General features: G+C 35.3%; 2 protein-coding genes and 1 pseudogene across 2 annotated transcripts; 2 read left to right on the top strand and 1 right to left on the bottom strand.

Annotated features, from left to right (window-relative positions):
• The first annotated feature begins 6472 nt into the window (after positions 1 to 6472).
• LOC109790420 (glutamate decarboxylase-like) lies at positions 6473 to 7491 on the top strand. The gene is made up of 5 exons (XM_083072072.1): positions 6473 to 6481; positions 6583 to 6696; positions 6816 to 6857; positions 7076 to 7290; positions 7416 to 7491. Exons 1-5 carry the CDS (start codon positions 6473 to 6475, stop codon positions 7489 to 7491), a joined length of 456 nt encoding a protein of 151 aa, XP_082928198.1.
• A 657-nt stretch (positions 7492 to 8148) lies between these two features.
• LOC109817799 (glutamate decarboxylase 3 pseudogene) lies at positions 8149 to 8958 on the top strand (annotated as a pseudogene).
• A 545-nt stretch (positions 8959 to 9503) lies between these two features.
• Positions 9504 to 12270, bottom strand: LOC109817581 (L-type lectin-domain containing receptor kinase VIII.1). The gene has a single exon (XM_020382901.3). It carries the CDS (start codon positions 12053 to 12055, stop codon positions 10028 to 10030), a length of 2028 nt encoding a protein of 675 aa, XP_020238490.1. The 5' UTR covers positions 12056 to 12270; the 3' UTR covers positions 9504 to 10027.
• Between the last annotated feature and the right edge of the window lie 1175 nt (positions 12271 to 13445).

Raw genomic sequence — 13445 nt, 5'->3', positions numbered from 1 at the left:
AATTTAATTAATTTAATGATAAATGTTAAGGTGTGAGAATCTCAAATCTAGCAATGACAATATGATATCGTAAGTGAATAGTAAACTTCCTGTCCCAATCTTTACTTCATATTTACAAGACTATCCTTTAAGTGGGTATCGAATTTTATAAATATTCATGCATATTATAAAAATTTGTGAATTTTATTTAAGAAATTAAAAAGTATAAAAATAATAAAAATAACTGTAAATTTGTATTTGATATTGATTTCATTAAAATATTAATGATAAATAATTAACGTTAAAATTTAAATTTATATTTAATGTTAATTTTGTTAAGATATTAAAATAATAAAAATATAAGATAAACACTAATTTAAAATACATGAATTTCATGAATTTAAATAAATGAAAGTTTCAATTCATAAATTTACCATGATAAAAAAGTATGACAAATTAGATAATTTAAAATTATTAACCTTTATATATAAAAGTATTTAAATAATACTACTGTTCTTACCGAAAATCTGCTGTAGAGCTGATTCGCCATGTAAGATCGGTGAGCCTCCTTTGCTGGTACGCTTGATGCTCCAAGATGGGGGTGGTATCTGCAAAAGAGACTTCGATGCTAAAGTTAGTGTTTGTGTGAGTATTAGTCTCGTATAAGTAATGCACGTACCTAGATGTGAATTAGGGTTGCTTTGGGCCTTGGGCCTGAGATGAGGTGTAATATGATTAGATAACGGACCTCGTCTGGGGCGAGATCCTCGGGGATCAGTTATCATTCGCTTAAATACCGAGCTGATATCACGTGGTGCGTGTCCGAGGTCGGCTTGCGTTATGGTGTCGAGCTCGGAGCTCGGTTACGCAGTACAGATAGTACAACTACCATTACTTAATCATATATATATATGTGTGTGTGTGTGTGTGTGTGAAAATATGGATTGTTCTCATTAGGCCTGGGCAAAAATTTCTGGCAGATCCGAAATCGACCAGACTGACGGTCAGATTGGGTGAAGCGGATTGATTCTCAGGTATTTCAGATTTTTTCGGAAGCAACTTTCAGGTTCAAACGGGTTTGAACGGTTGAATTCGGTGTTGGAATTTTCTCATCCGATGTACCCGAATCTGACTGTTTATCTTCTTCGTCTTCACCGTTTATCTTCTCCACCTTTACCGTTTCGTCTTTTACTTTGTCTTCTTTCTTCTTCTTCTTCACTCCGTCTTCTTTCTTCTTCTTCTTTCTTCTTCTTCTTCATTTCGTCTTCTTTCTTCTGCTTCTTTCTTCTTCTTCTTCACTCCGTCTTCTTTCTTCTTCTTCTTCACTCCGTAAACATCCTCTTCTCTTTCCTGCCATGGCCACTGCTGCTGAGAAGCTCCTCGTTCCCCTGGTTGACGAAGGTGGTGATGCGAAGACCTGAAACTCCACGATTTCTCCCAAATGAAGCAGTGGCGGAAACCGGCGAAGGATGACAATGAATGACGACACGAGACGCTAGAGGAAGCTTCTGAAACCGATGAACCCGTAACCCACACGGATTGAACCCGCCAAAACCTGAGTTCTTCGTCGATAAAAAATAACCCCTGATTTTTCTTAATCGATTTCAGACGGTTTTAAGAATTTTGGTCCGAAACCGACCGTGGCCGACCGATGCTCAGGCCTAGTTCTCATTTTCAAAATGTCGGTGAAAACGAATGGTCCAAATTTTTTTATTACATGTGTTTCTTACTGACCGACAAATTCGCTTAAAACAATAGACGGCTGAAATGTTGTAAAATTCTAGTAACATAAACTTAGTTTTTTAGTTGTTCTCAGCCATTCTTTTTTCGATTTTAATTAAAAATAAAGAGAAATCAAAAACATTATTAATTGTCGATAGTAATTTCTAAAACAATATTTTTTAAATTAGACGATATAAATCATCCATTTAAGTATTAATTTAAAATTCAATAATTTAATATAATTAAATTGCGATTGAATAATTATTAATAAAATAATAATAATTAATGTCACAAAAATAACATTAAAAAATATAATATTATATATAAACTCTTAACTTATATATATATATATATATATATATATATATATATATATATATATATATATATACACCGTATGGTGGCTGACTAGGCCGAATACCCGAGTCCGTGGATGACCAGGTCGAATACCCGAGCCCACCGACCACTCACAATCTGAACGGAACGTGTCGGTGTGTTCGGTCAAGTCACGGATTTACGCCAGGATAATTATGGAGAGGTTAATTTATGTAATGCACCGGATTAGCCCCCTAATTTTCCGGGGCCCAGTCCTTAATCGCGGCCCAATAAGAATCATTATAAATAGGACCCCAGCGAGGTACGTAACTAACTTTTCAACTACCGCATTTAATACACCGAGCACTTACTTGAGCGTTGGAGTGTCTTTGCAGGCACCCCCCTCACTTCGGACTACTCGGAGAAGGACGAGAAGACCTAGACCCCGGACCCGACCCGCTACAACAAGGATAATTGGAGTGTGTATCCTAACAGGGACAATATATATATGTTCAAACTTAATATAATATAATATTTAAATTTTAATTTTAATAAAGTATAACGGTGTCTAATAATAATAATAATAAATTAATATATAATAAAATAAATAAATTAATATATATTAATTATAAAATTAAAGATATAAAAAATTATAAAATAATATAAATGATTAGATTATATTTTTAATGAGAAAGAATTATAAAAAAAAAATTTATTCTAAATTGTAATTTTTTTAAATATATATTTTTTTTTTATTTTTCATAAAATGTTTTAAATTATTTTTTTAAAAAGAATTGTAATAAGACCAGTTCAAACCCGTACCAGTGATTGATTTTAAACTGGTTTCGCTCGATTCATATGAATCATGACCAATTCATATCAGTTTTAATGATCAAATCGGTTTTTAACTTGACTTATCAAATTCGTGGATCCAATTCGAGCCAGAACATCTATGATTCTTTTTAGTTTGTTACTAGTTGACTCTCTGGACTGTGTTTAAGAGAGATTAAGTTTTATTTCTCATTTCAATAAAAAAAAAAAAAAAAAAATTGGTCGATCCAATCCTTTTGTTGTTATAAAGTCAATTGAAGAATAGAATTATATAAAAAAAAATTGTACAGCAAATAAATAGAAATAATTATTTTATTATTGGTATAAATTATATTATTAAAATAGAGTTAACTTTTTTTAAAATTTTAGTTGACATACAGGATCATATTATAATATTATAGAAAAAAATCTAATAACAATTAGTTAAATAATGTGCTTATGTGTTTATTAAAATTATTTTGGAATTAAAATTAGAAAACATTTTTTTATATTCCTAAAAATACAACAACTGTACGAAAAAAAATTTAAAAGAGTTATTTTAGTCAATAACACAACTCACAATAAATATTGAATTTAAATCATCAAATCGTTAGATTAAAAATTTTATTGAATAAATAAGATTACAAATATTTGTAAAGTTTAAATACTATTTAATATTTTATTATTTAAATTCAAATTAATAATTATTAAAAATATATTGTATGTTTTCTAAAAAATATTATATTAATTTAAATATATGTAATAAATATTATATATAAAATATGAATTTTCATTTATGTGAAAGAGTTTTTAGAAATTTTTCTTCAACAATTAAGTTTTGAAGATTCTTTTAACTTTATGTTTAATTCATTTTTTATTTATTATAATTATTTATCAATTAAATTTTATTTTTCTAAAATAAATTATCAATAAATAAAAATAATATTGTACTACAATATAAATTATTTATTATGAATCTAAAATATAATTTATATATTTAAAATATCTATTTATTAAAATTTTAAATATAATTATATTTAAATATAATATTTGTTTATATAAATAATTTATTTTAAATTTTAATTATATATAACAAATAGCACAAATTAAAATGATAATACAATGGGATGAGCACCACAACTATCTCAATCCGCACAATGGGATGAGCAACTTTGAAAACTTCTCCTCTAGTCCTAGTGATCAACAACTCATCACAACAAAATCACCTAGTATTTATCATAATAGTTCAACTATCAACTCATTCATACAACATTATATACAACTTGAATGCAACAACCCTTGCAACATTAACTGATGCATCGTCACGCATATACAACTAGGAGATCTCCAACAACTGAGGTTGAGCAGTCTAGGTGGCATAAACCCTACCAAATCCAATGTTTGACCTATCTCAACCAGGTCAGGTATAGGGCATCGTTAGGAACTCCAAAGAGAACCAGGTATAAACAATAATAGGTGATTACTTGGGTGTGCCACTTAGACTCAGAGGTCCAGTACTACTGTCAGGACAGAAGGGTTTGGGTATGAGCCTACCACGGCCTTAGCTAGCATCACCAATCCACATATGAAGTTAGCCCACCCACAGTCTTTCAAGTACCACGCACCCTCTAATACCTAGTCAAAGACTACATCTCTAACTAGATACCTTACTCAAATTGGTCATTCAACCATGACATGGATCGACTACTTCCATGTCGCCCACACAATACTAAAGGATTCAACTTTAAAACAACTTTCAACTTATCTCTTTAGTACTATGTATCTCAACATAGGACATATATCTTCACCATATGTCACCAACTTTTCAACTTTACAATAATAGGCAGCTTTACAACTTTACGACAATAGACAACTTTACAACTTTACAATTATAGGCATCATAACAACTTTACAACTATAAGCATCTTTACAACAATAAGCAACTATAGTCATCAATCTCAACTTTAACAACTTTAAGGCAACTTTCAACTTTACAGCAATATGCATCTTTATATTACTTAATTAAACAACTAGAACAACTATAGTCATTACAATATCAACTTAATGTAACTTAACAACTTTACAACAATAATCTACTTCAAGTTATACATATCGAATTATTAATAATTCAATGATAGACAACATGTAAACAACTTAGTTTCATCAACCACACAACCTATAAACAACTTAAGCCAACAACTACTCAACTCATCTTCATCAGGCAACTTAACGACTTTACAACCTTACAAACAACTTCAACAATATACAACATATTCGACACAAATTACAAATCAACCAACATATCTAAAGTTCATCTATCATGTCAACTTACACAATGTAAACAACATAAATCAACTTAAGCGCCCAACAACTCAACCATTTCAACAAAAAAAAAAAACACAATGCATAAAGCTTCCCTAACCTGAATATTGGCTCCGAACAGCCAAGAATTCGGGAATAAGAAAAACTTTCATCCGAGCTCGACTCCTGAACTTCAATCCTTCAAAATCAAGCTTCCTAGCGAACTACAGTCCTTCTCTCTAAACTTCTCTCCCTTCCTCTCCCTCTTTCTTTCCCTTTCTCTCCTTCCTTAACGCCTATTTATAGAGGTCAGGAGTGGGAAGAACGACCTGTTTCAAATCCGGAACGGCCCGTTCTAGGCTCTTTCATCATGTGTAAAATTCACATGCAGAACAGTCCGTTCTGGTTCCGTTCTGAAACCAGAACGTCCCGTTCTGGCATGTCTAGAACAGCCCATTCTGGAGTTGAATTTAACTCACAACAATCATGTTTGGAACGGCCCGTTCCAGTGTAGGATTTTTAGGCCAATTTAGTAGTTTGGGACGGCCCATTTCAGTTTGAGAACGGCCCGTTCTGGACTGCTAAATCACCCATGACCTTCTGAAATACTTACTACGTTACAATTTGTATTGAATTTTATTTTATTTTTACTTTTATTGTTATGAAATATATATCAGATTTGAAGATAATTAATTTCGTAAGAGAATTCACTAACAACATTTAGCAGGTTTTTCTCTCTTAATCATATGTTATTTTATAAACAAATTTCGAATTTGAAACTTTATTTAAGGAGATAAAATTCAGTATAACACTCGAACTAATAATTTGTTATTTATTTATATTAATTTAGTTATAATTAATTTGAAATACGAAATATTTATCAAATTTAAAGATAACTAGTTTCTATCTGAGAATTCACTAGTGACATTTAATATATTCTTCTCTCTTCACTATATGTTTTTCGATGCACAAGTCTTAAATTCGAAACTTTATTTAAGGAGATCAAATTCAGTATACCACTCAAACTAATAATTTATTATTTATTTATATTAATTTAATTATAATTAACTTGAAATAAAAACTATAACTAATTATTAGTGTGTTTATAAAGCAAGTTTAATGACTTGTTATCTATTTATATTAATTTGATTATAATTAACTTGGAATAAAAACTATGCAATTAATTATTAGCATGTTTGTCTCTCAATCTCTCTCTATACACACATTTCTCCTCTTGCCCATTTTATTGTCATTATTTTTCAGATTTCAACATGCTTCTAACACACATATTTCTCCGCTTGCCCATTTTATTGTCACACACACATGAACCTTGCTAACATGTAAAATGACATTCGTAATATTGATTTTATTAAGCATGGTATAATGTGACATGTGTCTAGTTTAAGGTAAGCAAATGGTTATTTTATTAACGTACCATTTCTTACTTGTATGCAGAATCGATGTGTTCACATGATAGCTCATCTTTTTAATGCGCCATTAGAAGAGTCTGAGGCTGCAGTTGGTGTTGGTACAGTTGGCTCATCTGAGGCGATAATGTTGGCTGGATTGGCATTCAAAAGGAAGTGACAGAACAGAAGGAAAGAAGAGGGAAAGCCTTATGACAAACCCAACATTGCCACTGGAGCCAACGTTCAGGTACACTTACAAACATGTTTATTGTTCTATAGCATATCACTACGTTTTTCAACACCGATCAACCTGGTCAATTGGTACAAGATTATTTCAGTTTAATTAAATGATCTCGAATTTTATCCTATATATGCAGTTGCATTAAATATCTGAAGAAAAAAATTTCCTGTTTATAATAGCTTATCTAATTCAAAAAAGATCGGCTCTGATTAAGGAAACTTGTGTTCTATTCCAGAAAAAATATCACTAAGTTTCTCTAGCATTGTTTGTTGAGTGTTTAATTGATTCTTTAAAACAGGTCTGCTGGGAGAAATTTGCAAGGTACTTTGAGGTGGAGTTAAAGGAAGTTAAGCTGCGTGATGGGTACTATGTGATGGACCCTGAAAAGGCCGTGGAGTTGGTGGATGAGAACATTATTTGTGTTGCTGCTATCCTTGGTTCCACACTAAATGGAGAATTTGAAGATGTCAAACGTTTGAATGATCTCCTGATTGAAAAGAATAAGCAAACTGGGTATATCTCTTACTTTCTTCCCCTCCCTCCCCTTAAATGCTTCTTACTTTGTACACCAAGTTTTAATTGAATAAAAATCTTAGAATTCTAGGCCTTATGAATTGACATGTGAAATTCTTTGGTAGATGGGACACTCCTATTCATGTGGACGCAGCTAGTGGTGGCTTCATTGCTCGATTTATTTACCCAGAGCTTGAGTAGGACTTCCGGTTACCTCTAGTGAAGAGCATCAATGTTAGTGGGCACAAGTATGGTCTGTTCTATGCTGGAATCGGTTGGGTTATTTGGAGAATTAAGGAGGACTTGCCTGATGAACTTATCTTCCATATCAACTATCATGGAGCTGATCAACCCACCTTCACCCTCAACTTCTCCAAAGGTAACAAGTAATTTAATAACTCAGTTAGTCTAAGTAGCAAGTACTACTAACAACAAGCCCGATTCACTTGCACTTTCTACCATAACCATTCATTAGTTTATGCACAATCGTACTCATTTCTTTCACAAAACAAGCAATGCAGGTTCTAGCCAAGTCATTGCTCAATACTACCAACTAATTCGCCTTGGCTATGAAGTAATAAGACCAACCAGCAGATTCAATTATAATTGCAGTGGTGTTTCCACAATCCTCTTAATTCACATAAGAGAAATGTTGCTAATATACTCTTCGATATACTTTTTTTTTTCCTAAAAAATACAGACTTAAAATACTTTTTTTACGTTAGTCTCAATAATAATATTTTTATTGGTTGGCAATGGAGAAAAATTTATACTGAAAATTAAACTCATATTTGGCAAGGATAAAGAATGTGCAAGAAAGAGTGTTACTAGAGAGTGTGATGCCTTTCTCATTCACATATTAATCATTTTGTGAAAGATTCACATCGCTTGTAATTTCTTGATGGTGTGATTCTTCATATTAAATGGAATTGCAGGGATACTGAAACGTGATGGTAAATTGTAGAGACAACATGCAAGTGCTTAAAGCGGGACTCGAGAAAACAGGACGGTTTGACATAGTGTCGAAAGAGAATGGTGTGCCTTTGGTGGCTTTCTCACTGAAAGACAACACCCACTTTGACGAATTCCAAATCTCTGAACTGCTGAGACGCTCTGGGTGGATAGTGCCAGCATACACCATGCCCCAAGATGCTCAACGCATCACAGTGATTCGTGTCGTCATCAGGGAAGACTTCTCAAGGAGCCTTGCAGAGCGTCTTGTGGCTGATGTGGAGAAAGTGCTGCAAGAGCTTGACTCACTTCCAGCAAGGGTGATAAGTAGCAACACCATTGTCACAGTCAATGCAATAGAAGATGGCAAGGTACTGGTTGCTAAGAAGAGTGCTCTGGAGACACAGAGGGAAATCACTACAGTTTGGAAGAAGTTTGTGTCGGAGAGGAAGAAGCTGAATGACAAGATGAATGGTGTGTGTTAGACTTAGCTTGGAGTGGAACAAGTGTGTGTTGTGCCTATGCCTGCCTTAGTAGTTTTTTTATGTATAATATGGGCAACAAGTACTTTTGATTGAGTCAAGCCATTTCTCTGATTTAAGTATTTGGTTGAATAAAATCCAGACTAAACTTCCACTTGAAGTATTGGAAAAGAGGCCTCATTCATTGGTTTTCGCTATTTTCCAATGATCAACCAACTTGAGACTTTCAAGTCCAGCTGTCAATCATAGAAAATAAATAAATAAAAGTTAGAAAAAGACTGAAGTAGTAAATGATTCACTCAGTCCATGTACAAATATCAACAAAACAGTTGCGATGTCACCATCAAAAAATTGTAAGAAAGGTCAATGCGACAGACTTGGAGCCCTGGTGAGTTGTAACTGTATCATGAAGAGAAGCACAAGTAGAAGCCTAAACAAGGAGAACACCTTCAACTGTGAGACTAAAAACAAAGTTGGTGCAAGAAATGATCACATGGAAGACATTAGAAATAAATTACATAATTGAAAACAAATAGTGATGATCTTTCCTAATTTTAGCTAGATTGTTGTCCGTGGCTCGTGAGTTCAGATGTAATAATATATAATCAGCTAGATGCATAAGCTATCAGTCAAACACCTAGGGGAAAAAATGTTAATAGACAGATATCTGTCCTTCCAATCTTCCACAAAATGCTAAAAATGCATTTAGCAAATAGCAAAATGATACAAAAAAGACTTGGCGCCGCAACATTATACTAAAAAATTATGTTGCACCAAAACAGAAAAAGGAATAAATTGCCATTTCTTATGAGTGGAATCACAACCTGGATTTCTAGAGAAAAGGACAAGGCTTTTGCGAAATTGCTGTTTTCATTATACCAGGGTATGCGAAATCTAATTGTCCAAAGAAAATGATGTTTAGCACCAGTTACTCAGCTAGTCAAAATTCCGACTTGCTCTAAATCAATGGACATGAATTAGAAGTGGAACAACAATTTATGCAAATTCATGACCTTTAACCTTCCCTAGATTGCATGCAAGACTCAAACTCAGCACCTGCATCTCGCATTTCTCAGCATCAAGATCCACTAAATTTGTATAAAAAATGTACAACAGAAGCACTCTACCATAAACTAAACGCTGGAGGCAAAATTGCATAATCCCCAAAATTCTCACCTTTCTCAAGGCCTTCTTCAACTGTATGTTATTGGCGTTTACATACATGAACAAAAGAATACATATCATTCTATCTACACTTTGAGTAAATAATTAAAAAATGACAAGATCCCAGTTGTGATCTTCCATCAGACTATATCTCTGTCATTGAAGCTGTTCCCTGATGAAGAGGTGGAGATGGTGATCGTAGCAATGTTACAGTCTGATTCACTATCTTGCAAGCTCATTAAGAGGTGAGAAGTACTGTAACTAGTAGATGGCTTGGCTCTAGGGACGATAGGCACTTCAGCCTCACCCAACAGCATCTGAACCACTCCCCTCATAGTAGGCCTTGCCACTGAATCAGGATGTGAACAAGCTAATCCAACCAAGAGCACTCTCCTCATCTCCCCTTCCTCAAACTCGCCTTCAAGCTTTGGATCCGCCGCCATTAGTAACTTACCTTCTTGATGTAAACTCCAAACCCATTCCACCAAATTGCTGCTCCTCTTAGCTTTACCAGCCCCAACAAAGTCTTTCTCAATAGGCCTCCTCCCACTGGCCACCTCAAGAACCACAGCACCATAACTAAACACATCAGTTTTCTCAGTGGCCCTACCAGTAAGCACATACTCCGGGGCGAGGTACCCCATTGTCCCGGCAGCCACGGTGGCATCAGGAGACTTGTCATGCTCCGTTTGTCTTGCCAAACCAAAATCGCCTAACCGGGCATTGAACCCTTCATCCAACATAATGTTGCTAGTCTTAATGTCCCTATGAATTACCTGGTTTTCACACTCATGATGCAAGTAGGCCAAAACAGACGACACACCTAACAAAATTTTGAGCCTGTGAGGCCATGACAAACTCATCCTGGCCTCATACAAAGCCTTGTCTAAACTCCCATTTGGCATCAAGTCATACACCAACAAAATCTCACCTTTCTCATGGCACCAACCTTGAAGGTGAACCAAATTCCGATGCCGAAGACTCCCAATTATAGACAACTCAGACAGAAACTCACTCTTCCCCTGACCACTATGGTTGCACCTCTTCACAGCAACAATGTCACCACTCTCAGGCAACACACCCTTGTAAACAGTCCCAAAAGCACCATGGCCAATGGCCCTATTAGCACTGAACCCCCTAGTGGCCAGCTTCAATTCCTTGTAGCTAAACTCCTTAGGCATTCTAATGATCTCGGACTCAATAGAACCACCAAGCCTCTTCACAGGCTTCACCTTCTTAGAATACACCCAAATCAATGCACCAGCAAAGAGAGCAAGAACAAAGGCACCAGCACTGACAACCCCAGCAACCGCCCCCACATTACCCTTGTTAGAAGACTTACTCTCCTTCTCCTCTGGCGCTGACGTGGCGGAGGGTGCTGACGTGGAGGCAGGAGCCGCCGCCGCCGCCGGATCAAAGGAGGAGTTGAAACTCCACCACTCGACACTGTGCACCTCGGTGCTACCTTGTGTAGACCCAGAAAACCCCACATACATGAAATCCTTAAAATACAGACCCACATCGAGATCCGCCTTCAAAATCGGAACTTCGGGCTTCACATTCGAGTACGACACCCACACGCGCAACACTTTGGTGTTTCCGTCGTAATCGATCCACGCGTTCACCGTGTCCCCGCTTTTGAGATCCACCCCGAGTTCTCCCAAGTCGCTAACTTGCGTCGAAACGACGCTGTTTAGGTCCAATCCGACGTGGTTTCCGTTAATGTCGACGAATTCCACGTCCATGAGGGTGTCGAATTCCACGGCGACGCAGGCGCCGCTGCCACCGAGGCCTAGGAAGCCTCCGGCCCCCCCGACGGCGGAGGCATCCGGCGAGATGACGAAGGCGAGGCCGCCGCCGACGGAGGAGGGGTTGAGGTTGGTGACGGAGAAGGAGAAGAAGGTGGAGAAGCTCGCCAGAGAAGGGGTGCCCGGTTGCCGGAATCTGACGGGGGTGGCGTAAAGCGCTCTGCCGGCGACGGAGTTGGGGACGGCGGGGTCGCCGGTGAGGCTGATGGTGTTGTTGTGGAGGTGGGCGGCGCCGAGAAGCTTGAGCGTGCTCATAGTCAAAGTTCCGAAGTCAAATTGCGTGGCGAAAATCAAAGAGACGTTGAAGAACAGTATGATGAATGAGAAGCAAAGGTTGGAAGGAGTTGGAAGTGGCGACATTGGGAAATGTTAGTGATTCGGTGATGCCGAGGAAACAGTGAAAGTAATGCTGCAAAGGTTAAAGGTAAGGTTGTTTTTGCCTTTATTGTTTTGTTATGTTGTGTTTAATTGATTGTGCAGAAGAGAAAGTGTGAAACGGAAGAAGGAAAGAGGAGAGTGTGCGTACTCTCTCACTCTCATAACGGTTATGTTTTTCTTCTCGTTGCTCATAAAAAAAAAAAAAGATGTTTTATTTGATTAAGAATATTCTGTAAAAGGACAGTGCATTGGATTGGACAGTCTTGGCTGATTTACGTGTGACTGTGAAAGACTTACTCTGTTAGGTGGCTGTGTGAAAGACATACTATAGTAGTTAAGTTTTGGTTTCAATATGGATATGATGATCCAAGAAATGCTAGGAAAATTCTTACTCGTACCTTTGATTTCGAGTTTAGAAAGCTCTGTGATTTAGATAAATCTTTTTTATTTTGTTTAGGTTTTGTCTGAGTTTGGATTCTAAATGGTTATCACTAGAGATACAGACTAGAACACTAGCCAGTAAAAGAATTAAAGTGAATTATTTCCTTTTTCATGCCAATAAGAGAACAATTAAATACAAGATCAAAATGCCAAATTTATATAATTTAATTAATGTATTAAATGTTAGATCTACAATATCTTTTTTCTCGTATTTACCAAAAAAAAAATAATATATTTTTCATTAAAAAAACTATATAGCATTTTACAAATAGTCATTTGTGTTTTTTTGTTTGACTTCAATTTTAAAAATATTTTTATTATAATAAATAATTATTAAATAAATATAATGTGATTATATTTAGAATAATTATTTTAATGTGATCATAATTAGGATAATTATTTTAAGTCACAATAGTATTAATAAATCAAATTCATTAAAATAACTACTAGGGGTTGAGTCATTAGTATGGGATTGGATTGGAGTAATATGTTTATAGAGTTTAAATCACGTTATTATCGATGTAATTTGAATGGATAAAAAATTAAATTAATTGAAAAAAATAGAAAACTAAAGGAAATGTACATGGTGAGAATTTTTCAATGTTGGTAGCCGCATAGCATTGGCAAAGATGTGTCAACAAACATGTTTAGGAGGCTTTTTGACCCATGTAGTGATGTTATAGAAACATTTTACACATGAAATTGTTTTGAAATAATTTTTAAGTCTTTGGGATAATTAATCTTGGGTACATTAGTCAACCAAGTGACACTTGTGCCACATTAACTTTTTTTTTTTTAATTTTTGTTAAAATGGCTCAAAAGTGGGACATATGGCATCAAGGAAGGTGTCATTGGAGTGTTTGCGGGTTGATGTGTCACGTTATCATCACTTTTTATTTATTTTTACCATTGTAAGTTGTAGTAGCATTTT

This window comes from Cajanus cajan, chromosome 3, assembly GCF_000230855.2.
Source record: "Cajanus cajan strain Asha chromosome 3, NIPB_CcT2T_4, whole genome shotgun sequence".
Taxonomy (NCBI): Eukaryota; Viridiplantae; Streptophyta; class Magnoliopsida; order Fabales; family Fabaceae; genus Cajanus; species Cajanus cajan.
This window is presented reverse-complemented; position numbering and strand designations above follow the sequence as displayed.